This window comes from Crocodylus siamensis, chromosome 4 (assembly GCF_052110815.1).
Source record: "Crocodylus siamensis isolate JL-2025a chromosome 4, ASM5211081v1, whole genome shotgun sequence".
Taxonomy (NCBI): domain Eukaryota; kingdom Metazoa; phylum Chordata; order Crocodylia; family Crocodylidae; genus Crocodylus; species Crocodylus siamensis.
This window is the reverse complement of record NC_143398.1, coordinates 131,043,077-131,070,208: the sequence shown is the minus strand read 5'-3', so window position 1 is coordinate 131,070,208 and position 27,132 is coordinate 131,043,077. Positions and strand designations below refer to the sequence as shown.

The 27,132-nt window shown below is 43.1% G+C and overlaps 1 protein-coding gene across 1 annotated transcript in view; it reads right to left on the bottom strand.

Moving 5' to 3' along the window:
* Window positions 1–1,371: 1,371 nt before the first annotated feature.
* Window positions 1,372–27,132, bottom strand: part of FBLN1 (fibulin 1) — a 128,391-nt gene continuing 102,630 nt past the window's right edge. The window contains exon 17 of the mRNA XM_090043802.1: window positions 1,372–2,508. Within this exon, the coding sequence (XP_089899928.1) occupies window positions 2,369–2,508 (140 nt within the window). The 3' untranslated portion in view covers window positions 1,372–2,368. The remainder of the gene's footprint in view (window positions 2,509–27,132) is intronic.

The window sequence follows — 27,132 nt, the reverse complement described above, 5'->3', positions numbered from 1 at the left end:
AAAGAAGGGAGGATGAGAGGTGATGGAATAGAAGGAAGGAGAAGATTGTAAATTAATTCATTCAAATTTGAGCCTAAAATTATATTTTTATTATCACAGTTCTTTCCAATGCAACTAAATGCCACTTATAGATAGGGTAACCATATGGGACAATGTGAAATCTGGGGCACTGCAGCCCCCGCAACCTTGTTACAGGCTGCAGGGAATCAATGGCCCATTAGTAACCCATTGTGCTTTACAGTCAAAAGTGTTAACAATCACCTGCGAGGTAACAATTAGTGTTGATGGTCATTCCACTAATCAAGCTGACCTGTTTTCGGCAGTTGTCTGCTAGGGCTTCTTATTTCACAGCTCTGTCTCTCTGTCCTGTGCCTGGGACACTCATCTTAATTTTCTCTGATCAGGCAGGACCAGCCTATGAAATCTAGGACTGAAATGTCCCAGTCAAACAGGGCCTATGGTCACCCTACTTATAGAGGAAGTAAATAATCATAAATTACAGTCTAGAAAATTCAGATGGTACTGAAATTATTATACCTTGCATTGGCAAGAAGACCTGGAAGACTTACCAGATTTTTTCCATCTCTCTTGTATTGGGTTCTGTTAATTCTGTTAATAAAATGGTGGTTAGTTTACAAAACCCAATTTAATGTCACGGGTCATCCCTCAAATCAGTGGAATACCTTGTAATTTGTAGTTATTCAACAGCTCATTCAGTTAGTTGAATAATGAAAGTCACCTGCTTTGAATCTACTTGCTTAACCAGCATCTTTCTACCTAAATAAGGAATTATTTAATTAGATACTAAATATTGTACAGTTAGCTGTTCAGAACAATAGACATTTAAAGCATTACTGTTTCCTATTGGCATCCGGAAAGCCAAATTATATACAATTATCTGGAGAGAAGTCAGTAATTAAGATGGAATTGAATATAACCAATATTCCTTATTCAAAACTGATTTGGAAAATGGTATTACTATACATTCCCAATTTGTATATGGAAGGTGCCTTGGGGAGGGTGATATATCTACCTCAGGGACAAATAAAGAAAGACCTCTGGACTCTGTGTAGATAATAAAATATGATTGGCTTTTTAACTCAGAATTGGTATTTGGAGGAGAGTCAGGTTTCTTCTCTTATTATGCAAAGCTTGTTGAATTCAGTAAAAAAATTCCTATTGACCTCAATAACATTTGGATAAAAAACCTACATCTAAAGAAGAGGAAAATGTGTCTGGCTAAATGGGGGAATGAACTAGCACAATATCAATGAGTGGCATATATAACAAATACATGTACTTAATTTTATATATGATTGCTTACATAAGCAGACATTTTCCCACCATAACATGCAACAGAATACAAGAAACTGAAACCTGGAGCTATTTATTTTCACTTTCGTAATTAAAAAAGACACTACTTTGATGCCGAGGAAATTCAACCTTCCTTTACTCAAGAGAGTTTCATTGTATTATTGGATATGCTTTGGTCTGACACACAACAAGTTTACAGCCTAATAAGCTAGTTTCTTTATCAAGTAAAAAAAATATTGTACTGTGCTTGTCCTTCTAACAGCCTACAGGTGTCTATCAAGGAACTGAATGTATTGTTGCATATATTTAAGTCTGGCATGATGACAATATGCTGTATTTGTGTAGCAGGTTAATTTTGGTTGGAGGTGTTTGGTTAAGTTGAATCCAACATACTTCATTTTATTGTCTATTTTATCTGATAATCTGAAAAAAATAAGTATTTTATCTGATAGCTGCACTGGCTCTTGTTTTCCTCTTGCTACCTTTATTCTTTTTTCATTTCCTTTTGTAACTGCAGTCAAACAGCTTTTTTCAAATCTTGAAGTCAAGATTTTCCAAAGTGGCAAGTGATTTTGGGTACCCAGCTAGAGTTTCCCAAAAGGAGCCAGAGCATGGACGTTTCAAATTGAGATATTAAGATACCTCAAATTGAGCCAAAATCCTTAATCACCTTTCACTCTTTTTCCTTCAGAGGAACTTTGTATTTATCATATCAGCCCCTGGATAGTCCATTTCCCTCACACATTATATATAGCCCTGGTTATCTGGTAAAGGAGCAAAAGCTATAATTTGCCTAAACATTTGGACCATTTTTTAAATTGTTAGGCAGTTGAGCACTTTTACACACTACTTATTTATACACAACTAAATCAGGCTCATTTAACTTGCTCCATCCTACTTCTAGTCAACACAGCTTTGTATTTGTCTTAATTAACCTATAAACCAAATATTAAAACAAACACTAGTAGATTTTACAAACAGGAATATAACATAATAACTTGTGGTAATGTTTTCCTATGGAGCAGTTTGCTTGTTTGGGATTGGAAAAGCTCTCTCAGAACCAGTATTCAGAGACAAAGATGTGCACATTGACAATATTACGATGAGAGACAACCCCACCCATGACGTAGTTCATCTCCAGTTTCAGGATAGCATGGAAAGGTCCAACAATGGGCTTCACCTGGCGAACAACACCTGTAGTAAAAACAAAATAAAGTTACTGAGATTACTATACAAATCCAAATGATGAGAGATGACCTGTAGGTTAGATCAACCCTTGGGCTACAGTGGGCATGTCTACATGTGTGCTTTAATCCGCATTAGCCTATTTTAATGTGCATTAAAGCACTGTTTCTCAACCTGCGGTACATGTACCCCTGGAGTACATGAGACACAGGCAGGGGGTACACAGGTGCTGCATTTTGGTCTTTGCCTGCTTGGGCCAGAAATTCCAGCCACTGCCCCTCCCACTCTGTCCAGTGCACTGAAGCTTTCACTCCCCAGTGTGCAGGCTACTTTGTCCCAGGCCACAGTGGAAAAAGTGGGACTTGGCTAATGGCAGTGCCACAGTAGAACTTCTGGTTTCGCTTTTGCTGCGTCAATTGGCAGGGGGCACATAAGATACCAAAGGTGAAGAACCACTGCATTAAAGCATCACCAAAAAAACGTGCTCTTTAGCTAATGTGCCTTTCTCTAGTACCTCAAAATAAAGGTACTGGTTTTAATATGTATTACATAAAGCATGCTGAGTGTGTAGACAAGCCCAGTGGACCAAATTAACACAGCTCATGCCTTCCTGGCCTGGACATGGCAGCTGACAGAGGCAGCCACTAGATGGCTGGCCTAAGGGATGTAGGTTGCCAATCTCTGGCCTAGAGGGGTTTAGCCTTCCATTATATTAAGGTTTAAACCCTCATCATTGGAAATAAAGCTGGGAGTTTTTTTTTTAATGGGTGTGTTACTGGATATGTTTGCAAAAATACATGTGGGATAGTCAAACATTTCACAAATGCTTAAGATTCACAAATGCATTTATAGATCAGGTTTTATTTGTATACATAAAAAGGGCTTTTTGCATTAGCAGATTATCCTAATATTCCTCTAATATTCTGACCAGCTGTAATTTCTATACATATATTATAGTGCTGTTAATAGGCAAAATTCTGAACATTGCAATTAGCAATATTTTTCTTCACTTTTTATTCAGAGAGATTCAAATGTGCACCCACCATGCCAGCTATTATTGCAAAAATGGAACAGAAGACTTTGAGATAAGTAAAGCAGTATGCAGCTATTTCTAGAGAATATATAAAGAAATGGGTATTTCCACCAGAACACCAATATACAATTTGACCAAAAATGGCATATTACATTCCATTTGGGCAAGCAGAAATTATAAGGAATGCTCATTAATATCTGATAAAAGAATCACTTTTCATTAAAACATTAAATTATAATGGGCTAGATGAGGGATGGGCAAAATGCGACCATGGGATGGATACGGCCTGCAATGCCTCTAAAAAATTTAGAAAATTAATATTGATCTATCCCTGGGTGCCTGTCATGTGGCCCTTGATGGCTTGCCAAAACTGAGTAAGCGGCCCTCCACCTGAAATAATTGCCCACCCCTGAGCTAGATTATGATGCACATTACTAATGAGAGCAATGGGACTTCGACATAAGCAAAGGAATAAGGAATGAGAGTAAGAATATTAGAATTCAGTACAAGCACATTTGACAAATTTGAGTTTTAAAAATTACCATATTTACTTAAATACAAGATAAGGTCCCATCCTCCCTTCCCCCCCAGGTGGCATGGAGCAAAAAGCCCTTTGTCTTATAATCGCATACAAGAAAACATCATTAAATACACCAAAAGCAACATGAATTCAGCAATGGAAACCAACTATGACATTGATTAAATGGCAGCAACACTGAGCATGACCATAAAACACATGGCCCACACTGGGCAAACATGTTGATGAGAATTTTTGTGTGTGTATCCCTTAAAAATAGTGGAGAGTTACTCCCCACAGGAGAGAACAGGCATCATGCCATAAAAGACTGCAGTACAAAGCTGGTACTCTGAGAGACCAGCGCAAATTTCGACACCTTCCCCTTGTGCCAAAAACACTGAAAGAACATTTTTTTTTTCTTGTGTATGTGTGTGGTCCTCAAAAAACCAGACAGGTATACCCCACATGGAAAATTGGCACTAGGCATGGAAGTACTATAATAACAGGCCTGCACCAGGAGGCCAGAGCCAGCCCTGACACCTTCCCCTTGGTGCCAAAAAACAGATTGACTTTTATTAGTAAATGTTTAGGATTGTGAATCCAAAAAAGATGACAAAGCTGGTAGGGAAATACAGATCGCCTGAGTGAGGGACTAACAATAGAGGGATGGGGATGAGGAAGGGAATGCAACTAGGTTACAGGAGATACAATTTGGTCTTAGCCATTTGATCTTAGCCATAAAAGGCTGAGATGCTAATTAGAATCCTATATTACAAATTTTATTAAAAACATACTTATCACCCTACAGTTTCAAAGCTACACATATTGAGCAACCTTGTTTTACAAAAACTTCATAGCATAGAAACACTTACATACCAAGAACAATCAACTACATATATTAAACACTTAAACAACATTCATCAACTTCCCGCAGAAAAACCAAGCTCTTACCGATGGGGTTGTGCCCCTTACTGGTCCCGTGCAGGCAGGGGATGCGTCGCCAGGGCAACACAGTGCTGCTGCAGGGAGGGGGAGCTGGGCTTTGCTCTGCTGCAGCAGTCGCCAGCCAGTGCTGCGACCTGGGTCCTTGGCCCCATAGCCCTGGCAGCTGGGGGCTTCTCCAGCAGGGCTGGGAGAGCAGGAGCTGTGGACTGCAGACAAGGGCCACTAGCAGGGCTGGGGGGTGGGGCGCTGTGGGGATTTTTATCAGAAAATTTGCTTTTTTTTTTAAATCAGGAAAAATCAGGATCCCTGCTTATGATCATTCAGGACCTACAGCCCTACCTTCCCTGTTTTATACCTCTGCATGAATCCTTTCATTCTGATGTAATGAATCAGCAGTTGCCACACCCATGGACTCTTCAAAGAGGTCTGCTTTACTCCCCATTTCCTCAAAATTGGAACTGTGTGAAATCAGGTGATATGCACTGCTTTGCTTTCCCTCTCCCTCCATTACCACCTTGCATATCGCGGTTATATATGTTGCATAGACAAACAATCCCAAATCCAGGAGCCCCCATCCCCCCACCTCTCTTGCTTTTTACTATTTAGCTCTAGCCAACCTTTTTCTTTTGGCGTTCCAGAAGAACATACATATTTCCCTCTGTACTTTTATTATCTGCTGCAACACCAGTGGGACTACAATTCCTGTGTACAGAATAATCAGCAGTGGAACAGACTTAAATCCTGCCACTTTTCCAGCAAAGAAGAGTGTTCTTCTAGACCATAACCAAAGTATTTGCCATAGCCTCGCTGTCACCTTTCCCCAAGCTGTATTACCTTCGGCATCCACTAGGGTCCCTAGCATTCTGATTTCTCTCTCTCTCATTTGAAGGCCCAACTTCGCCAAGTCCCTCCAGCTTCCCACTCCTATTACTGTGCTTTTTGTTTTATTTAGTTTACCCCCATCACTTCTCCATACTCTGATGTAGGCTTTAGCACCCCATCCACCAAAAGTCTATGTCTAACTACTGTATTTATATCATCCACGTATAGTATGCATTTTACCTCACTCCCTTCCAGTATCTTTACTCTGCTTATGACCTTGTCTTTTCTTATTTTGTGCTAATGGTTGCATGCTGCACACAAATAGTAGTGATGACAGGGGGCACCCTTGTTTCACTCCCAATGGATTTTAAAGGTGCCGCTTATGTGCCCATTAATTTAGACTTGACTCTCCGCTTGTCTATAAAATAACCTTATCCGACATATACATTTCTCTGGCAGCCCCATTTTTCCTAGCATCTCAAATATGTAATCCTGATCCGCTCTGCTATAACTGTGTTTATTTTCCTTTCCTGGATTGGGACAGTGCATCTCGGATCACTGATTGGTTCATAGATAATTCTACCTGGTACTGCACACACTTGGTTTTCATGTACAATCTGTGAGGCTTTTCCTCATCCTCAAAGCCAGTGTCTTGGCTATTCATTTAAAGTCAATATTAAGGAGTGTAATTGGCCTCCAGTTTTTCAGGAGTTCCTTCTTCCGTTTGTTAAGAGTAAGAAGGCAACACCTCTTGTAAAATCTTTCACTGCTTCTCCTGTTTCTGCTATTTTCTCAAATACTTCTGCTATATCCTTCCCCACACATGCTCAAAACTTCCCATAAAATATCATAGGCAAGCCATCTGTTCCTGTTGATTTCCCTCTTTTAAATATTTTTAAACACTCCTCCACTTCCCTTAAGCTCCTCTATGTCTTCTATCTTCTTTGTTTCTTCCTCCTCTACTTTCTCTTCCATCTCCTCCACTCTTTATACACTGATGCTCTTTTGATCCCTTTTTCTGCCTTTAAGGCAAAGATCAGGCTTTCAATGCCAATGGGACTCTACCACAAAAACAGTTTAGTGTAGTCTATCTGAATAAGATGTATGATAGTATCTACTGAGCACAGTCCCCCTCACCACCAACTCTTGTACAAGTCACAGTGACCTCTACATTAAATACATTTTGACTTCCTCGTCACTTCCACAGCTGAGCTGCATCTTTCTTTTCCACTTCCAATGATTTGTTTCTTCACAAGCCTTAAATGTCTAGCAAACATCACAAAATGGGGCCCCAAACAGATCACTCAGAATTCCTCAGTTGTCCCCTCTCTCAGCCTGGTGCATATGATTAGTGTGGCTCCACCATCCATGAAGTGAAGCCAGACCACGTTGCCCTGCAACTTATCTGCATATACACCTTTGGAGCATTCCAGGGCTCAAAACCAGAACACCCAGTTGAAGTCATGAGTGTAGGGCTAATTAGCACATGGTTCCTTTGTTGGTGATATCTGGAGCACACACATACTGAGCACTACTGAGCTGTGGGGTCACCATGCCCTGAAATGCTGTTGACTCTAGTGGCATGCAGCCCATAGTTATGTGGTAAATTATAATCCTTTGGTTTTGGACTCATATTATTGACAGTAGCTGCATCTACACAAGATGCTTAGAATGATAGAAAATTAGGGTTGGAAGGGACCTCAGGAGGTCATCTATCCGAGCCCCTGGTCAAAGCAGAACCATCCTTGACCTGATCATCCCAGCCAAGTCTTTGTCTAGCCAGGTCTTAAAAACCTCCAAGGATGGAGAGTGTACAGCCTATCTGGGTAACCTGGTCCAGTGTTTTACTACCCTCCTAGTGGCAAAATTCTTCCTAATATCTAACCTAAACTTCCCTTGTTGCAACTTGAGACTGTTGCACTGTTTTCTGTCATCTGCCACCAGTGAGAGCAGTCTAGCTCTATCCACTTTTGAACCATCCTTCAGGTAATTGAAGGCTGCTATTAAATCCCCTCTCAGTCTTCTTTTCTCTAGACTAAATAAACCCTATTCCCTCAGCCACTCCTTATAAGTCATGTGCCCCAGACCCCTCACCATTTTCATTGCCCTATACTGTACTTTACCTACAAGCCAATTTGTCCACATCCTTTCTGTAGTGGGAGGCCCATGTTGGCTAGAAAATGGTATTTAGAGGTTTGCTTTTAGGAACTGGCTTGTAGGCAAAGTAGATAAGCATTAAAGCAGGCATCAGCAATGTTTTTGGGCAGAGTACCAAAAACACCTGCAACCTCAACTTGTAAGATATTGGCATGCTAAAGGTGGACAGTCGGAGAGCCACAAGGGGTCTGATCCTTGCTGTAACAGTGCATTTTGGCCCTTTCCCCAAGGTGCGAGTGCCAAGCAAAATGCCTTTGCGTGCCACACTCTAGCATATGTGCTGGAGGTTGCCTACCCCTGCATTAGAGCAATGGTCCGGGGTGTGGCAAGTGTTAATAGGTTTCTAAAAGCCTGTTTGTGACAAAGTTTCTTTCAAGGCCCACTGTGTCTGAAGCCAGCAGACACACAGGCTGGAAAATTGAAGACCTGTACCACACTGTTCCATAACATGAGATAAGGTGACGTTAGGTCACAGTGCCCAACTTCAGAGCCCTTGGGATTTCTGGTTTTGGTGGATGGACCAAATTAGGAGACTGGTTAATAACCAAATTAAGATGTGTACATGTGATGGGTTTGTTGGAACAAAGGAATATGCCGACAGGACAGAATGTGAACACCATGACAACCATAGGGAAACCAATCAACTATGCCCAGAGATGTACAGTCATCAGAGGGGAGAGAAGGAAAACAAAAGAAGAGATTTCAGAGCAGCAAAGGGTCCCCAAGAGGGGAGCCTGAAGCCATTGTGAACAGAGAACACAACACCACCCCATCTCACTTACCCCACTGGGGGGGGGTGGGAAGGGGGCTCAGCCCTCAACCTCCAGGCTGTTGACCTCTGACACTCAAGAAAGAACCACACAGTGAAGCTTGCATACTGGCCAGATGTACCTTTTTTCTGTGATAGCCCTAGGACTGGTAGATATAGAACTGGGGAGGTTATTCTGTTTGCCTTGCCTGCATTATTCTTATCTGATATTACTGTGTATCAATAAAATTTGTCTGTTGTTGAATGCAGAAGTCATAGTCCGCCTGAAGGTTTGGGTCTGCCCAGAACAAGGTATCTGGGTCATAAATCCAGTGCCAACAGTGACAAACTGAACACATTATTCCACATGTGGCCTCACCACTGATGAATAGAGGGGAATAATCACCTCCCTTGACCTAAGGGCAACACTCCTTCCAATGCAGCACAGTATCCTTCTTGGCAACAAAGGCACACTGGTGGCTCATATTCAGCTTATTGTCCACTGTAACCCCCAGGTCCTTTTCTGCAGAGCTGCTTCCCAAACAGTCAACCCCCAGCCTGTACTGGTGCATGGGATTGTTCTGTCCTAAGTGCAGGTCTTTGCATTTGTCCTTGTTGAACCCCATGAGATTTCTTTTGACCTCTGATTTATCTAGATTACTCCAAAGTTTGATCCCAAAGAGTTGTAATTGATGGGAGAGCCTCATCCTGGAGGGCCATCTCTAGTTATGTCCCCCAGGAACTGGTGCTTGGACCCATGCTCTTTAACATATTTATTAATTACTTGGATGGGGTAGTTGAAAGCTCAATGATTAAGTCTGCAGGTGATACCAATCTGTGGGGAATTGCAGGCACATTACTGAATAGGGCAAAGATCCAGGATGATCTTGACAGGCTAGATTTATAGGCTGAATGGAATCAGATGAGGATTAACAGGGAGAAGTGTAGGGCTCTTCATCTGCATAGGAAGAACCTTCACCATAACTACATGATGGGTGGTGGTCCACTGGGTGGCACAGCATCTGAATGAGACCTGGGGGTCATGATCAACTGGAAGATGAACACGAGCCAACAGTGCGATGAGGTTGCCAGAAGGGCAAATAGAACCTTGGCTTGCATCAGCCAATGTCTTGCCAGTAGTTCCAGGAAGGTGTTCCTCCCTCTCTATTCAACATTGGTGAGGCCACAGCTGGAGTACTGTGTTCAGTTCTGGGCACTGCACTTCAAGAAGGATGTGGATAAACTTGAGAGGGTATAAAGAAGTGCTGCCCATATGATTAGAAGCGTGGAGGATAGGCCCTATGAGGAGAGACTCTTGGAACTGAGCCTGTTCAGTCTGAGTAAGAGCAGGCTAAGAGGTGACTTGATAGCTGCATACAAGTACATCGGGGTAAGCATCAAGATCTATGGGACCAACTCTTCAGGACGGGTCTCAAGGGAGGACAAGGACCAATGGGCATAAGCTAATAGAGGGTAAATTCAGGCTGGACATAAGAAAAAACTGTTTTCCATGTAAGGGTCACCAGAATCTGGAACACACTACCAGCAAAGGTGGTACAGTCACCATCCTTGGAGGTGTTCAAGATGAGGATGGACAAGCACCTTGTTGAGCCTGTCTGAGCCCAATAACTTTCTGCCCATGGCAGGGGACCAGACTTGATGATCTTGCAGGTCCCTTCCAGTCCTTCAATTCTATGATTCTATGAATTCTAGCCCTACCATCCAGCATATCTACTACTCTCCCCAGATTGGAGTCATCTGCAAACTTGCTAAGGGTGCACTCTCTCATCTTCCAGGTTGCTGATAAAGATATTGAACACAAAATGGACCCCAGGACAACCCCTGGGGCACTCCACTTGATACCAGCTGCCAACTATACATTGAACCATTGATTACCACCCTCTAAGCCCAATGGTCCAGGCCAGTTTTCTATCCACTTTACAGTCCATTCATCCAGCCCATACATCCTTAGCTTTCCTGCAAGAATGTTTCAGGAGACTGTATCAAAAGCCTTGCTAAAATCAAGGTACACTACATCCACCAGTCTCCCCGCATCCACAGAGCCAGTCACCTCATTATAGAAGACAATCAGGTTGGTCAGTCATGACTTGCCCTTTGTCAATCCATGCTGACTGTTCCTAATCACCTTCTTCTCCAAGTGCATAGGAATGGATTCCTTGAAGATCTACTCCATGATTTTTCCAGATACAAAAGTGAGGCTGACCAGTCTGTACTTGCCTGGATCCTCCTTTTTCCCCTTTCTTAAATATGGGCACTTGCCCTTTTCCAAACATCCGGGACCTCTCCCAATCACCATAAGTTTTCAAAGATGATAGTCAGCAGCTGTGCAATCACATCAGCCAATTCCCTCAGAATCCTTGGGTGCATCCCATCTGGTCCCATGGACTTGTATAAGTCCAGCTTTTCTAAACAGTCTCTAACCTGTTCTTTCACCACTGTTGGCTACTCAGCTCCTCCCCAGACTGTGTTACCAGGTATAGTAGTCTGAGACCTAACCTTGCTTGTGAAGACTGAAGTGAAAAAGGCATTAAGTACTTCAGCCTGTTCTGCATCCTCTGTCACTGGGTTGCCTCCCCCATTCAGTAAGAGACCCACACTTTCCCTGATCTTCTCCTTGTTGCTGACATACTTGTAGAAACCCTTCTTGTTACCCTTCACATCCCTTGCTAGCTGCAACCCCAATTGTGTTTTGACCTTCCTGACTTCATCTCTGCATGGCTGAGCAATACTTTTATACTCCTCCCTAGTTGTTTGTCCAAGTTTCTACTTCTTATAAGCTTCCTTTTTGTGATTTAGTTTACTGAAGAGTTCCCTGCTAAGCCCAGCTGGTCTTCTGCCATACTTGCTAGTCTTCCTGCACATCAGGATGGTTTGTTCCTGCAGTCTCATTTAGGCTTCTTTAAAGTACAGCCAGCTCTTTTCTTACTGCTTGTACTACTGCACAGTAGCTCATTAGTACTGCATAGCAGTATTGTGGGGCATGAACTGTGACATGACACTACCTCACAGTAGTAATATGCTACTGTGCAGTCAGTGTCACCAGAAAGCCACGTGAGGACACTACGGCATAAATACTAAATGACTATGCAGTAACTGTGCAGTCAGCATCTCATGTAGTAAGTACTACATGTAAGTAGGTGCCAAAGTGATGCTAAAAAGCATGTTTATGGAGTACCTGTGCTAAAATTTGCAGCAGTTTCTTAAAAAAAAAAGTAACACACACTAATTGTGGATGAACAAAACATATAGACACTATATGCAAATTGGTAGAGCTATGTTTAATTTCAAGTTTATTGTTTTCAAATTTTATCTTAACTTCTATGTAACTCAGGGAAAGCAGGGTCTGACAGGAAGGTGAGGGGGAAAGGGCTGCTAGAGGAAAAAGGTTGGGGAGAAGCAGAAAGCAAATGGGCCTGGATTTATTCTCCTTGCTGTAGCAGTGGGAGGGGGACAAAGTCAAAGCAAACTTCCAATAATTAGATTCTACAGCTGACAAATTATAACAGATTCATAACTTTTCCAGATATAGAAACTCATTATTGAAGGGGTTGTCTTATAATCAGGGCTGTCTTCTATTTGAGCAAATACGGTATTCTATTTTGTTATAGCTTCATTTCTTCTCTAATCTTCACTGTCACCATGGAGTAGCCATGACCACATATACACTGGAACATAACAGTGAAGAAAGAAATGATACAGAGAATTTATCTGTATGTTTTAAGGCCTCAACCCTGCAATTTATTCTGCTTGGGTATCCCCTGTGGCCAAACTGGACGACTACAAAACTAGTATCCCTGGGCCTAATCCTACACCAGAAATGTGAAGGCAAGTTTTGCATTTTATTTCAGTGAGTGTAGGATTCAGCCTTAACCCAATATCAGTACATGGAAGCAAATATGTTAGTTTCCAAGAGACAGCAGGCAGCTACTGTATTATTAGTACCTGAATGGCAGGTCAACAACATATAAATCTAAAATTAACTGGTAAGCATTAGGAATTTGATTTAGATTCCTCCTTTTAGATACTCTGTTCTGACATCTGACTTGTTTGACAGTGGCATTTTATTTGGTAGGAAACATATAATTGAACAAAGGATTATTTGAGATATATTCATTTTAGATCTCAGGGGTTATGTTTCAAAAGCATATAGCACAACAGTCTTTATGGAATTCCAAAAGAATTCTTACAGCAGTTCTCTAAGAACACATTGGCTTAAGATCTGATGGTAGAGATAAACGTTTGCTTATGTAGGCTGTCAGCACCTTTTTTCTAATACTGTGATGACATTATAGTTTTGTCTTGTTTAAATACTGACTAATATCTTCAGCATGCAGTAAAATAGCAAACTTTTCACCACACTCATTTCACTTGCCATATTTAATGAATACACTTTTCTTAAAGCATCCTTTCTCCCTACAATTTATATTTTTAGTCCTCTTGGCCAGAATCCTGCACCTTGTAAAAATGATTTCTGTTGGCAGAAGTTGTACTGAAAAAACCCCAGAAGAGTCTCTTTGGAACTCCCCTCCCTCTGTGGTAGGAGGGTTTTAATAGCAATGTCTGTTATGATTGTGGACATTATCTTCTACCTACGACTGTGTGAATATGAAATATTGAATTCAGACACTTTCAGATGATTTTGACCCAATTCATTTCCTTCTTGCTTTGTCACCAATAGATAAGGGTTGCTGTTCCTACTTAATAATCATTTATTACTTAATGGACATTTTAAATTTGACATCTTCAATAAATTTGCTCCCAATGTTGGATTGTAAATTGTGATTTGTGCAGTGATACTGTTGTGTCTAAGGCTGCTTATACTTCAGTATGGAACATCTGTGAACATTATAGTGATAACATAATGCAAATGCAAAATGCATTTCTCATTTTCTCTTCCGATTCATTCTTAGGATCATAGAAAAGCAGGGTTCAGGTCACCTTGTCCAGCCCCCTGCTCAAGTCAGGATCATTCCTGACTAAACCATCCCATCCTTATAAAACCTTGGTAAAGGATACAAGAAATTAAAGTTTACTTTAAAATGAAAATGCACTGTGCACAATGTATCATTTTCTTTTGTGTGGATATTTTGAAGCTGTTTTAAAAATCAAGACTAATAACCAGGGATCCATGTTTTCCATTTCCCATAGAAAAATGCAGATTTTCCCCTTTGAAGCAGGAAACAGCAGGTTTCCCCTTTTGCAAACAGTTGTTTTCAGGCTGGTGTGCAGGTGACACTACCAGGGCTGTGGGGGGAGGTGGGGAGTGTGGGCCTAGGTAATCACCCTGTCCCTTAATGCAGAGCAGAGCTGGGTCTTAAAACCCAAGCCCTGGCTCAGCATTGCCTGGCTCAGGCGGGGCCCAAACCTGTGGTACAGACAGCAGCAACCAGCATAGACAGGCCCCACCCCATTCCCCCACACCAAGGGGCAGAGCAGCCCAGTCCCCCCATAGGCCCTTGGGCCCCCAAACACGGTCCCTACCAAGGGTGGCCATCGAGGTACCTCAAGAATAGAGAACAGTTGCTTTTAGTGCAACGGTCCCCACCACCATGAATGCTGCATGCCTCCTGAGGCTGGGAGAGCATAGCGAGCTCTTGCAGGCAGTAGTGGTGGTGTTGGCAGTGAAGACATGGCAGCAGTAAGCAGGGAGCTCCTGCAGGCAGCCACAGCGGTGTCGGCAGCAGGAGTGGGGGGATGGGACAGACACAAAAGTGTCCGGTTTCATATCAATAGAGGACAGAGGACCAGAAAACTGAACTGTCCTTCATAAAACCAGATGAATCGCCACCTGTGACAGGAGTATCGCTACTGGAGTCTTTCTAGTGGTGACTCCGCCCTCCTGTTAGGGGCCAGCCGCCTGCTTACTCGCCTGCCATGCCTTGATCTTAATTGATTGAGTGATGTAATTAGTGGGAGGCTGCCCACTTCATACGCCCCGGTGCCAGGGGGCGCTATCTGCGGCTCCTTTTCCTCCCCTACACCGCAGCCCAAGCCTCGCAGATGGTGCCGACAGGATTTTGACCTGGGCCTTGCTGTAATTTGGCCCTCTCCTTTGCCTCGCTGGGGCTCCTCACTGCCCCCCCCTTTTCACTCGGGGCCCCTCACTGCCCCCTCTCACTCTGGGCTGGGGCCAATGCACCCTCAAGATGCTGCACCCTCTCTGGTGCCTGGACCCCCCACGCTACCGTGGAGTCCCTATGAGGCCTCCTCCAACCCCTAATAGCCTCACTCGGTCCTCCAGTCAAACAGTCAACACAAAAGCACAAAGGCCCTGGGCTATAACATAAAACTAAACCATTCGGTCAAAACAAACATCTGATCCCTACCGGGAAAATACTCCAACCCATGGCAGCAACCAGGGGATGCTCATGCAGTCAATCTTCTCCCCTCTCTTTGCACTGGCTGAGCTCCCCGCTCCTTGGCTGCCAGAGGGGAACTGCCCTCCTGGCCTCCTGCCTGGGCTTAAGAAGGGCTAAGCCCTGCCCCTTCCTGTCAGCAGGTTTCGCTGGTTGCCCCAGCAACTAGCACCTGTGCCACCCTGGTGACTGACAGCTGCGCCTCCCCCTTCTCACCGCTAGGGGTCTCTCTTGAGTCATTTCTGTTTCCAGGTGCAGGGCACCTAAGTGGTCTGCAACACCACCCTATCCCTACCCCATGAAGGAGGGCACCAGCACCCAGCCACACCCCTCAGGAGCCCCTGCCCTCCGCTCCACGCTTCCCTCAGGGCTCTCTGTCCCCACACCCCCCTCGAGGTCTCCACACAACAACCTTCAGGGGCCCCGACCCCCCTATACACCCCTTTCAGCAGCCTCTACCACCCCTACATACCCCTCTCAGGGCGCCCTGTCACCCCACACCCCTTTAGGTGCCCCTGCCTCCCCCCCACCACATCCCTCCCCAACATGCCATTCAGAGGTCCCTACCTCCCCTATACATCCCTGTTAGGTCTCCCTGCCCCACCCCACCCCCACACCCCCTGCCCTCCCCTCCTACACATGCCCCTTTCAGGGGTCCCTGCCCTTCCACCCCCTCAAGGGGCCCCTGCCTCACCCCACACTCCTATCACAGACCCCTGCCCTCCTCCCTACATCCCCCCACCAGGGTCCCCTGCCTCACACACAAAGAGACCTCAAAAAACACACCCAAGGAGTTTGCTCTGCCCCCCCCAAACACACACAGGGTCATATCTGATATTCTGTGAGACACACCAGCCCCAACTCTAAGCACCCCTGCCAACACCTTCCTAGCATCCTAGCTCACAACAGCTATGTTGACTAGCAGCATGTGTGGGCACAGGGTGCACTCAATCTGCCCCCAAACCCCAATAGCATGGAAACAAGATGATAAAGGGAAGAGCTTGTGTGTTGCTTCACATATTCATATTGCCTGCAATACTGGAGATAAAGCATCCAGTGCTCCACAAGGCTTTTTTTTCCTCAAGGCTCCCCGAAGTGCCAAGGAAGGTACATAACCCTCATCTTTATGGCATTTTTAAAGAGAAACCTTATAAGTGACTTCAGGCATTTATGTCAAAGGATCAGCCACAGCCAGACCCATATCCTGGTCCATGAAGGGGGCAAGAGGAGCTCTGACTTTCCGTGATAAAAAAAAAAAATCAAATGCCAAACTATATTAGAATGTATTTTATTATAATGATTGAGGCACTGATAGACTTCCAAATTCCTTTAAAATGTAAATATATCAATAAAACATTGTGTTCAACTGATACCTATATATATATGTCACGGAAAAAATCTTAAATGTATGCTGCCAACGCAGAAGAGCTGGAATTGACATGCGCAAAGAAGACAGGCAAGGCTATGGAAATTTCCACAGTGTGCCCAGCACGTGCCCCCTGGGCGATCTCAGGAACTGTCAATCAGCACTGACCTACTTTTCAGTTTTACTCATGCACAGTTACTTCACAGAGCTAGATCTAACACATGCTCAGTTTAAAACTCAATGAGGTAACCGCTCTGGAAGTTTCTAAGAGAATAGCAGCCTGATTGGCCACTGGCTGCTATATAAGGTTTGTTAGCCCCACCCAGCGGGGCGTTCAGAGAGTTGGTGGGTGTTTGGAGTTGGAGTTAGTGAGTTTTGTTAGTGATCGTCGGTGTAGGAGTTTGGAGAGACCGGGTTCTGTCTGCAAGCAGAGGCTGCCTAGGCAGGGACTGTGAGACAGATTGAGAGGCTGGGATCCAATCCCCTGGTTCTTTTCATACTTCATACAGCGATTTACTTCTTCATTACTTTTCCTCGGACTGGTTCCTTTTGTTACTTGACTGTTTACGGCTTTCACCTTGACTTCGATTCCGGATCATCCTTACCACTTTGACTTCAGCTTCGTCTTCCACTTACCTGGCTTTCGACTTCGGTTTCCTGCTTTGACCATCCCGTTGTCCAACACTGAACTAGCGTCACACCATATTGTTCTCTATTCTTCGTTTCACCACGTTACAGTTTTCGTTGTGTTGTGTTTCCCTATATGAGCTGTTGACCAGCCCTGGTACTAGCAGTGGGCAGCCGCACCTATCCCTCGGGGGTAGAAAGCAAGGGCTCACTGTGAACCTCGTGGGTCAACAGACCCCTTTGTTGTTCGTGTTAATAACTCTAACTGAAGAAAGAATTGTGCCTCTGCCTCAAAGCGTGAGTAAATAAACCCATCTTATTTTGAAACCATACGCTTCTGTGCCACTCAGACTCCGCCGCCGCTAATCCCACCCGTTCGTGTTCCAATCGCCACCCCGGCCCACCGTGACCTTGGGGCCCGATTCATTTGGTTACCCCGACAATATATAGTGGTGTTTCATTTTGATCATGGAAAAATACAGATTTGGAGGTTTTTAATCAGAAAATTTTGATTTTTTTTAAACAGAGGAAACCAGGCTCTCTGCTAATAACTGATCAAGAGATGAATACTGCACTTATTAGCAATTCTCTCTTGAGATTGGCTGTTGACCTTGGCTGGAATTTGGTACTCTATGGACAAATAAAAATAAAAATTAACAGCCTAGTTAGAGTTGTAGAGCTAAAAAGAATGAGATCTTTCCTATACTATGCATTATGTGCCCCACCATAATAACAAAACAGAATTAAAAGTGAACAGCCACTTCCCTCCACCCCAGCCAACAAATACACAGAATGATGTACTTGAACAGGCTTCCTTTAAGTGACAGATGAAACTGTAGCTACTTGACCTCTGATTTACAGATCGATTTCCCTGATGTTCCACATTATTATATTCTGTGTCAAAAAAAACAACTAACTGTAAAATAACACACGGGATGCACTTGTGTACCAGGGACACCTGCTGTATAGCTACTGGTAACAGCTACTCATCAAGGGCTTCCATTTTCTTCTTGGTGTTAAGTGACATGCAGAATAATTTATCCTTTTCCTTCAACAAACAGATGACAGCCATGGAACAAAGGTGTGAAGTCCTTATTATGTGGCCTTGGAGGCCAACGACTATTCTTTTATCCAAATTCCAGTAATTCTGCTACAAAAAGGAAGTTTCCTTTTTAAAAAAATGCTACAGATCATGAACTGTAACATACAACCTTTTTCTTAGAACTTCATAAGTGGCCAATTGTCCATAGACCTCTGCTTTTTGTGTTCACTTACACCTGTGCAATGAGCCAGTGAATCAGAATTCTTCCCATATATGCAACCGTAAGTATAGGACTTCAATGCCTACTTTGCATAAGGATGAATAACTAATCCAGAAACAATTTGCTTAACTATTTAATATACACATATTTGACTATTATCATCAATCACCGCTGCAAAAGCTTTCATCAGAGAATTCACTCCTAGATGCCACGTATAGAACTTACAACTGTTTCTAAATTAAGTAGATTTATCAGTCACTGCACTGCTTGCCCATACATATTGTTTCACTATGCATTTTGGCAAATGAAAGATTTGTGGTCTGGCAACTCTCAGCATTTTTAGCTGAATATTAATATTAAGAATAAAAACACTTTAGAGTAACATAAAGGTTACAATTTTAAACATACTCAGAAGTCAGGAAATGTAGAAATTAAGCAGCCTGTTTCTAATCTCCATTATTCCAGTGTAAATTCAGTATCATTCAGTAGCAATGCAGACACTCAGAAATAGTGTGGGAGTAATGGAGATCAGGATCTGGCCCAGCATTCTCAGAGTGGCCCAAGCTGCCCCATGAGCTACTGCTACGGAATGCCAGTAAAACTACTATGTTACTCTGAACACGGTTTGAAAAACTAAATAAAGCACTCCCAGATGCTGCCACCACACAGAACTTTCTGTGAACAAGACAGAAGCAGTTCTACAATGGAAAGGTGGACGAGTCTATATGAATAAGGGATGGCCCCCACAGTCCCTCCTTTCTGAAATACAGAAGTGTGCCATGTAGAACCCTTTGGGCCGGGAGGGTGGGGAGATCAAATACAATTGCATAGGTTAATAGGCCCATATCCTGTATGAACTACAGTGCAAGTCAGTCTTCATAGATCCATGTATAGCCATGCCCCAGGCTTCTTGCATGAAATTGCTAAGAGGCACACACTTTCAAGTATTCAATTCCATTTTTCTGGGTTGCATTCTATGGATATCACTGAAGTCTGTAAGGAAGTAGCTACACTCTAATGAGCACCAAGAGCATCTGACTCAGGATTAGGCTATTCATTATGGGAAGGCCAATGGAGTGGTCTGCAAACTGGGAATGCTCTTAGTGTTATGGTCACAACGTATGGTGAATCCACCTACAGCTCGCTTTTTTCTACTGCTTTATACAGCTGAACCTCATTGTCCGAGCTGACATTCCAGAGAAAAAGTGGTCTTTTGATCCTAAGTATCCACTGTTTGCAATACTGTGTTGGAAGAGGGAACCTTCAATTTGCCAAACCTGTATATTAATTTTTATAATATTATCTCTGCTCACAGAAATCAGAGATAAAGTCCAGTTTAATCAGCCAAACATTCCAGGTGAAATCCTGCTCCTGTAGTACCAATGGAAGTTTTGCCACTAATTTCAGAGGTGCTGAAATTTCTTTCTCTATGTGTGAAATGCCACTGTAGCAATATAGGCTGGATTGCTCTATGTGTGAAATGCTACTGTAGCAATATAGGCTGGATTGTAAGGCAGACAAACCTACTATAGAGCCAGCAAAGCAATCTGTTCATAGTCAGATCAAGATAGCACTCCCAAGCTCCACAGCCACTCCAAACAGAAGGACATGCCACTCCAATAAAAGACTGTTTAGAGTGACTCCACAGCAAAAACTACAGTGGAGTAGACAGCCAGTGCGAAATGCTGTCATCATAAGGTATAGCAAGGTTTTTGACCTGGCTTCATGCAACAACCAGTCACAAGAGTCAGGAATGAACATTAACTTGAATATGGAATATTTAGCCACATTTCAGTTCCATAAAATATTTTAGTTCATTTACATTCACAACTAAAGAGCATGCTTTTTGAGATTAACATCTCAATGTAAGTTGATTATCCATGAAAGTTTGGTAACATACATAAAAAATAATTTATATATTCCGAACAGCAAAAAGCTATAGCCATACAGACAGGTTAAAACTAGGCCCACAGGTAAAATACAGTGAATCAGTGAAGAGAAAACAGCTTTTGTGATGTCAGTGGGTGAATGGCTGTTTCAACAGACCTCATTCTATTTCTATCAAGAACACTGGTGTTGGCCAAGTACATTTTTGTGAAGGGGGATGCCACATCTACAATTGCCAGTTAATCACACCCCACACCTCCTGAGCTATATAGCACACACAAATCACATTAGGGCAATATTGTACTTCTATAGATTAGGCTATTACCTGACAAGAGGACATTATTGTTAAAGGCCCTAACAACACTCCTTTTCACTCTAGCAATTCTATTTTATTTTTAGCCCATTCCCTACAACTGCAACAGTCTCTTTTACCATACCAAGCAGACTATTTATCCTCCACTAATCCCTTCTAGATGCTTACTTCCATCTGGCTTTTCACCACTAACAATCCATCTGATGCTTGACCCCTTAAAATTTTTCAGTTACTCTCATATAAATAAGTGAACTAGTACATGTATGGAATTAGCAAGAGATGCTCCATTAGTAAGAATGCTCAATGACTTTAACTTCAGGCTGTTTCCTTTCTCTCCTCTTTATTTGTACCTTGATTCTGTCTATATTATAAACAACTTAAGTGCAGAAGTTTGTCTCGTCAAGTCCACATACTGATGGCACTAATGTAAATAATTCATAATGCTCATTTTCAAATCAGTACTGTACAAATAACAACCATAGAGCAACTCATACTGAAATACTGAAATATTACTTAACAGAATTCCGGATAAGACAGTGGCACTGGTATTGTTAATCCTCCAGATACTCTCATCAGAATTACTATTATTGTAATCAGGAGCTGCAGGTATTCCTTGGCTTGTTCATACCTCTCTAAGATATAATTACATTTCCCCTCCCGAAAAAATGTTAGACCCTCAGGCAGTTCACTCTCCACGTCTGGTTTCTACTTGTATTTTTGTATTATGCAGCTGATTTGCTAGTAAGTTCCATCTTGAACTTCAGAGATTCTTTTGTTATTACATTAACTCATTCAGGTCTATAATCCATAGATCCTGAGATTATATTACATTAGCATTTGGCTCTAGGAAATCCAGACTCCTTTCAGGCAAGGGTCATTAAATGTAGGCCAACATGACTTTATAAAGATAGGTTAAAGAACAACAACAAGTAGTTATTTATTTGTCTACCTTTTAAACAAATGGTTTATCCAGTCATTAATTGTTCTTATTTATCATGTACATATTTCAGTTAAATTTGAATATCACAGTGTCACCTTAGTTTTGGTGGTTACTTTCTCTCTGCGTGGTTAAATGTCCTTCATCCTTTGTATTAAAAAAGCGTCCATAATCAGAGCCAAGAACCATTAGGGCCTCAACTTGCTGTCCTCTATACACATGCACATTTCCTCCCTTAAAAAGCATATAACACAGGAAGCTCTGAACCCAGACCCCCTGAATCCTAGATCAGGTCTCCTAACCAAAGGGTTCTCAACCTTTACAGACTCAAGGCATTCCTTGAAAAATGCCAGCTCATAGCTTTTACTCTTTTTTAGACTATAGAAAAAATAACAGAGCAATTCTTCTGTTGCAAAGAATTCAAAAAGCCTATAACAGGTCAGAATGCTTTTGATACCATAGATTCTTGTTGGACACCTCAGGGTCTGAGTGACCAGGTCTGGTGGTTACTTGGGGTTTGAGGGACTGATCAAAGCTGGGAGGAGTGAGCAGAATTCAAGTAAGGGCTGGGTCAGGAAGTTAGGAGGTTAGTCTCAGAATGGCCTGGAACAAGCCAAGTCAGGATGCCAGGGGGTCAGGAGGAGCATGGAGTCAGAGAGCAAGCCTTGTCAGGTAGCCAGGAGATTAAGTGGAGAACAGGGTCTATAGATGAGCTGAGTAACTAAGCCGAAGGATCAGACTGAGCACGGAATCAGTGGACAACCTGGGCTGGGTAGCCAGGAGACTGAGTGGAGAGCAGCCAGAAGCACAAGCCATAAGGAACAGCAAAGCAGTCAGAGTAGAAGTTAACCCTGTTACCCAGACACTTTTTTGAGTAAAGGGTTTATACGGGAAAGAATGAAAGGTCAGTTGACCATAGCTGGCCATTCTGCCAGCAGGAAGTGGGTAGAAGGCTAGGCCTGGATGGAGGTTTCTTGCTAGCTTTGCATGGCCTGACTAGTCTGTTGGGTAGGTGGCAGACAAAGGTAAGAGGCTGATCTAGGTGGAATGAGGCCCCTGGTTGGAGGCCACATCTTGGCATATGCATAGGTGTTTGCACACCTAACAGTGTTAATTTCATAGAAGTCCTATGCAGTATTCTTAAAAGGATCTTGTGGTACCCTGCCTGAGGATCACTTTTCTAATTGTCAATCCATCCTCTCTCTCTGTTGCCCTCAATTACCCAATGAAAAAAAATGGGCAATGGAACTGCACATTTATCTGAAGAAGCAAGCTGTAGTAATCACCACTACATATAGATTTGATCCTATGCTTGTTGAAGTGACCAGCAGCTCCTTTTGAGCTTTGCTGCAGTCTCAGCATCAAGACCTGAGTGTTTCAGTCATAAAGTTAAAATCACTGGCCATTGCACTTTAGGAGCATTTTCAAATATTTAAAGTTTCTAATTTCTTTTTTTTATCTTAACATCACAGAATCAGAGAGAAGTATGTCTGCAAGGGACCTCTGTAAATCATCTAATCCAACCCCCTACCTGAGGCAGGATCATCCCTATCCAAACCATCCTATACATATCCAGAATCTAAACTCTTTATAAAACTACCATCAACCCTGACACAACATAAGACATAATTCCCTAACCTGCCACAGGGAAAGCAAAGGGACCATGGCAGCCAACATCCTGTTTCTATAAAAGATTGTTAATATAATCTGATTTCTCTTCTTTTAATTTCCCACACTTACCAGGATACCAGTAGGAACTATACCTACTGGACTTGTCCTGTGGTGATTCTTCCCTCATAAGCAAAAAGATGGGCTAGAATTTGCTCTAGAGAAAAGTTAGAGTCCCAGTTCATTGGCAGAGGGTAAAGCACAGCAAGAAGCTCATTTTCATAAACACTGAAAAGAGATTATTTGAAGCCTACTGAGGGGATAATTTCTGTTCTCTTCTCTTTTGAAGAAAAAGAAGTATAAACCCAAGACATGTATGTCTTGCGTTTGAATGACACTAGTGTAACGGCTGCAGGCCAAGCGGGTGGGCTGTGCTTAAGAGCTCTGTCAGAGAAGGCCAGCAAAACTTTGCAGAGGGTATATAAGCTTTACCAGATAGGAGGGTATGCAGTGCACAGTGCATGCTTTTTATAGGAGCGTTTGAATTGTAACCAGAGTCCACATTGCAAACTAGGGGCTCTGACTGGCTGCTACTGAGCCATAAAAGATGAAGGAAGGAAAAGATAAAGGAAACAACAGTAAAACAAGAAGAGAAGCTGAGAGAAGCAGACTCCAGCCCTGGAGACAGGGGGCACAGACACAGCCCAAGCCAGGGGAGACTGAGCTGAAACTTGCATCAGGACAGAGGAGAGCCCATGTCATCCTGTGAGAAGCTGATTCCCCACTGGCTTTGGAGCTGTGCAACCAGGGACACAAGTGCAAGGGAAAGAGTAGGGAGGGGTTGGTAAGCAAGGCTGGTAGGCTTGCTGGGGCTAGTAGAAGCAGCAGAGCCCTTACCGGGTTAATAACCAGGCTATGAGTTGTCTAACTGAGATGCTGGGATGAAATCCAAGCTGGGAAGGCTTCAGCCACAAAGACCTGCGGAGGGAAACCTCTGCCTATGCGTGGATGTGCTGGGAGGGGGAGACAGCCCCAAGAGTGAATGGGCTGAGAGAAAACAAACCAGCATGGGTGTGTGAAGGGGCACCTAGTCACTAGTGTTTGTAGTAAGTGCATCTCCAGAAGGAAACAGCTTAAGAGAACAATCTGCCAATAAAGGAAGCAAAAGGTAGCCTGTTACATGCACCAGCTATTCAGAGCCTGTTTCACTGTGTTACAAGGAAGGATTAAAGGAGACCACTGGAGCAGCAGAAGCCTCACCTCTGCCATCCAGTGGTGGGTCATAGTTACAGCTGTGTTGCTGTTTATTGTTATGGGAAGTGGATTGTGACCAGAAGGAAATCAATTGGTCTATAGGGGGAAACTGTTTTAAAGGGTTATAACAAAGTGAATTTAATTATTGAGCTTGTTTAACATAAGTGGGACCACCCAGCGTGCTGGAATCATTCACCTAATGTTGTAGTTGTTAATTTTATCTAAATTGTTAGTTTTATTATTAACTATTGTTATTGTGTTTTTGTTTATTTTTCTGTATATAAATTGGTTGCTTATAATAAAGGATAACATGTTCATCAGGTTCAGAGTGAATTCCTGGGTGACGAAGGTGAGGCACATACTTCTCCATGGGACACCTCAGTCAGTAGTCTGCCTGAGGGGCTCTCAGGACTACTAGTACCCTGCGGACTAAAAATCCAGTGCATCACCCAGCCTTAGCATGCCAGCACAGGTTACACTAGTTTTAAATACGTGACACAAGAAGAACAAAATTAAGCAGAATTTACCAAAAGTATATGATTAATCCCCACAAAACGTACCTAAAGTTTCCATCCACTCATACAACAAACTTTGTATTGATAATATCCATAAAGCCTCCTTTTCTCTCATCACTTGTAAAAATGCTGTGGTATACACTGTTCTTTGTATACATGACTGCCAATTCCTGTTGCTGTTCTAAGGCAATCATTTTCTGTGGTCACAGAACACTAACCAATAAGAATAAAAGTAGAAATCATTTGTACTTTTTTTCCACTTTGCAGCTGTTTTCTCTCATCTGGTAACTTAATAGAAAGAAGGATCCTTTTGTTCTCCATCAAATCCTCTGGAAGTGCAACTTCTTGACATGAATAAAATTTCACACTTCATTTTACATGATGTCACTAATCTAGTCCACTGACAGTAACCAAGTTTTGGTGAAGATTAAGGGCTTGTTTTGACAAAAAATGCCTATAGTTTCTGTTATATTGTTGAATGTCATAACTCACTGGTGCTTAGAAACTATTTGAGATAAACTAGCATGGAATCATGGAGGCACTAAAGGAGAAGAAAAAAGAAACGAGGTGAAAAGAAGAATAAACTACTTTCTAAATATGTTAAACTAACAAACACCATAATCCGGACTTGTTCTTTTTTACTGAATAGAGTGGGTAGGGGATCTCACCTTCAGTCTAATATAAATTATGAGATGATAAGCAATCAGTTGGAGCGCAGCATACATTGAGAATGCATACTGTTACACTGAATGCTGTTGGATGACATATGGGTCCTTAAGCACATTTGCTAGTGGTCATTTTCACTATGTAAAGACACCATAAAGACAGAGTGAGAACTTTAACTAAAGTTGGCAAAAAGGCAAAGCTAACAGTCACACAATGGTAGTGGCTTCCCTCTAGTAAATTTTTGGAGGCTTTTCAGAGGGCAGACCTAGCCAAGCTGCTAGTTCTGATCACATCCAAAGAAGCCTGGGGTAATAGGGAGCTGGTTAAAAATGTAGGGGAAAAAGCTACTTAGCTTGGTATCCGTAGCCCTGACACCAAAACTGACATTAGTGCTCCCCATACTTCAGTAGTGCTTCCTGTGCTCAGGGCTGACAATGCATTACACATTTCATAGAAGAGTCACACGCACATTAGCAGCCCTGTCTCACTTTCCTGCATCTCAGCTATTGCACCTCATATTCCTCAACACTGACCCAATTGCCTACCCACCCTACCTCATGGTCAGAATCCACAGTGGGAAAGACTGTTCAGCAGTCCGTGAAACATTGGACAAAGAAAACATGTGGTTGATCCAGATTGATCCATTAATTTCTCTAAGTGTGAATTAGATGATGAATGAGGGTGTAAGGAAAACTTACCGAGAGAAGAGGAGAGGCAGCAGGATGCCACGCCGACAGCTGTTTGCGGCAAAAGTGAAACTGCAGTGACTGGAGCTGCTGCGGTCAAAGATCAAAGAAAAAACCCGCAGTGGAGCCAGGAGGAGCCAAAAACGGCTCCTGCGTCTCCTTAAGCATGCTTTATAAAAGCATACCAAGGATGATTGACTGGGCAGGCAGCTGGAGCTGGCAGAAAAAGCTCCCCAGAAGGGAGCCAGGGGAACCAGAAAGAGTGTCCCTGGCTGGCCCAGAAGGGTCAGAGCAGACAGACGGTGTGTAGCAGGAGGAACCTTGGTGGTTCCCTCAGGAAGGGAGCATGGAGGGAATACCAGGCCAGCATGGGCCCAAGGAGCTGCCGGCGTACCCATCACGGGCCAGAGCCTAGGATGGTGACAGACGCAATGAGGATGGGACCCTGAACCGAACAGCCAGGAGCAGGTATCAAAATCAGGGAATCAGTGACGTATCAAGGGAGGCAGCAGTCTGGGTAGAACCCAGCTCCACATAGACCAGAGGGGCCACGAAGAGTGCAAGTCATTAACTACATCGGTGGTCAACAACCACAGCCTCAAGGGACTGAGTGCTGGGGAGGGCCTGAACATCGGCCCCAACAAGCAAAATCATGGTTGGCATTAGGCAGGGTGTAGGGAAGGTGGAGCCCCAAGAAGTGGTGGTCATGAGGAAGGCCAAGGGAAAGAACCAGGGGGACAGGACTAGACATTGTCCTCCTAATTTAAAACCCCCTAACATCAAAGATGTGGCAGGCAAGACCCCTGGGGATCTGACCCAAGGCCACTCCCACTAGCCTGGCTGTGCAGCCCAAGAAGCCACAGTGAGATTCTTAAAGAGTCCACATGCGCAACGTTCAGGAGAAAGGCATGGG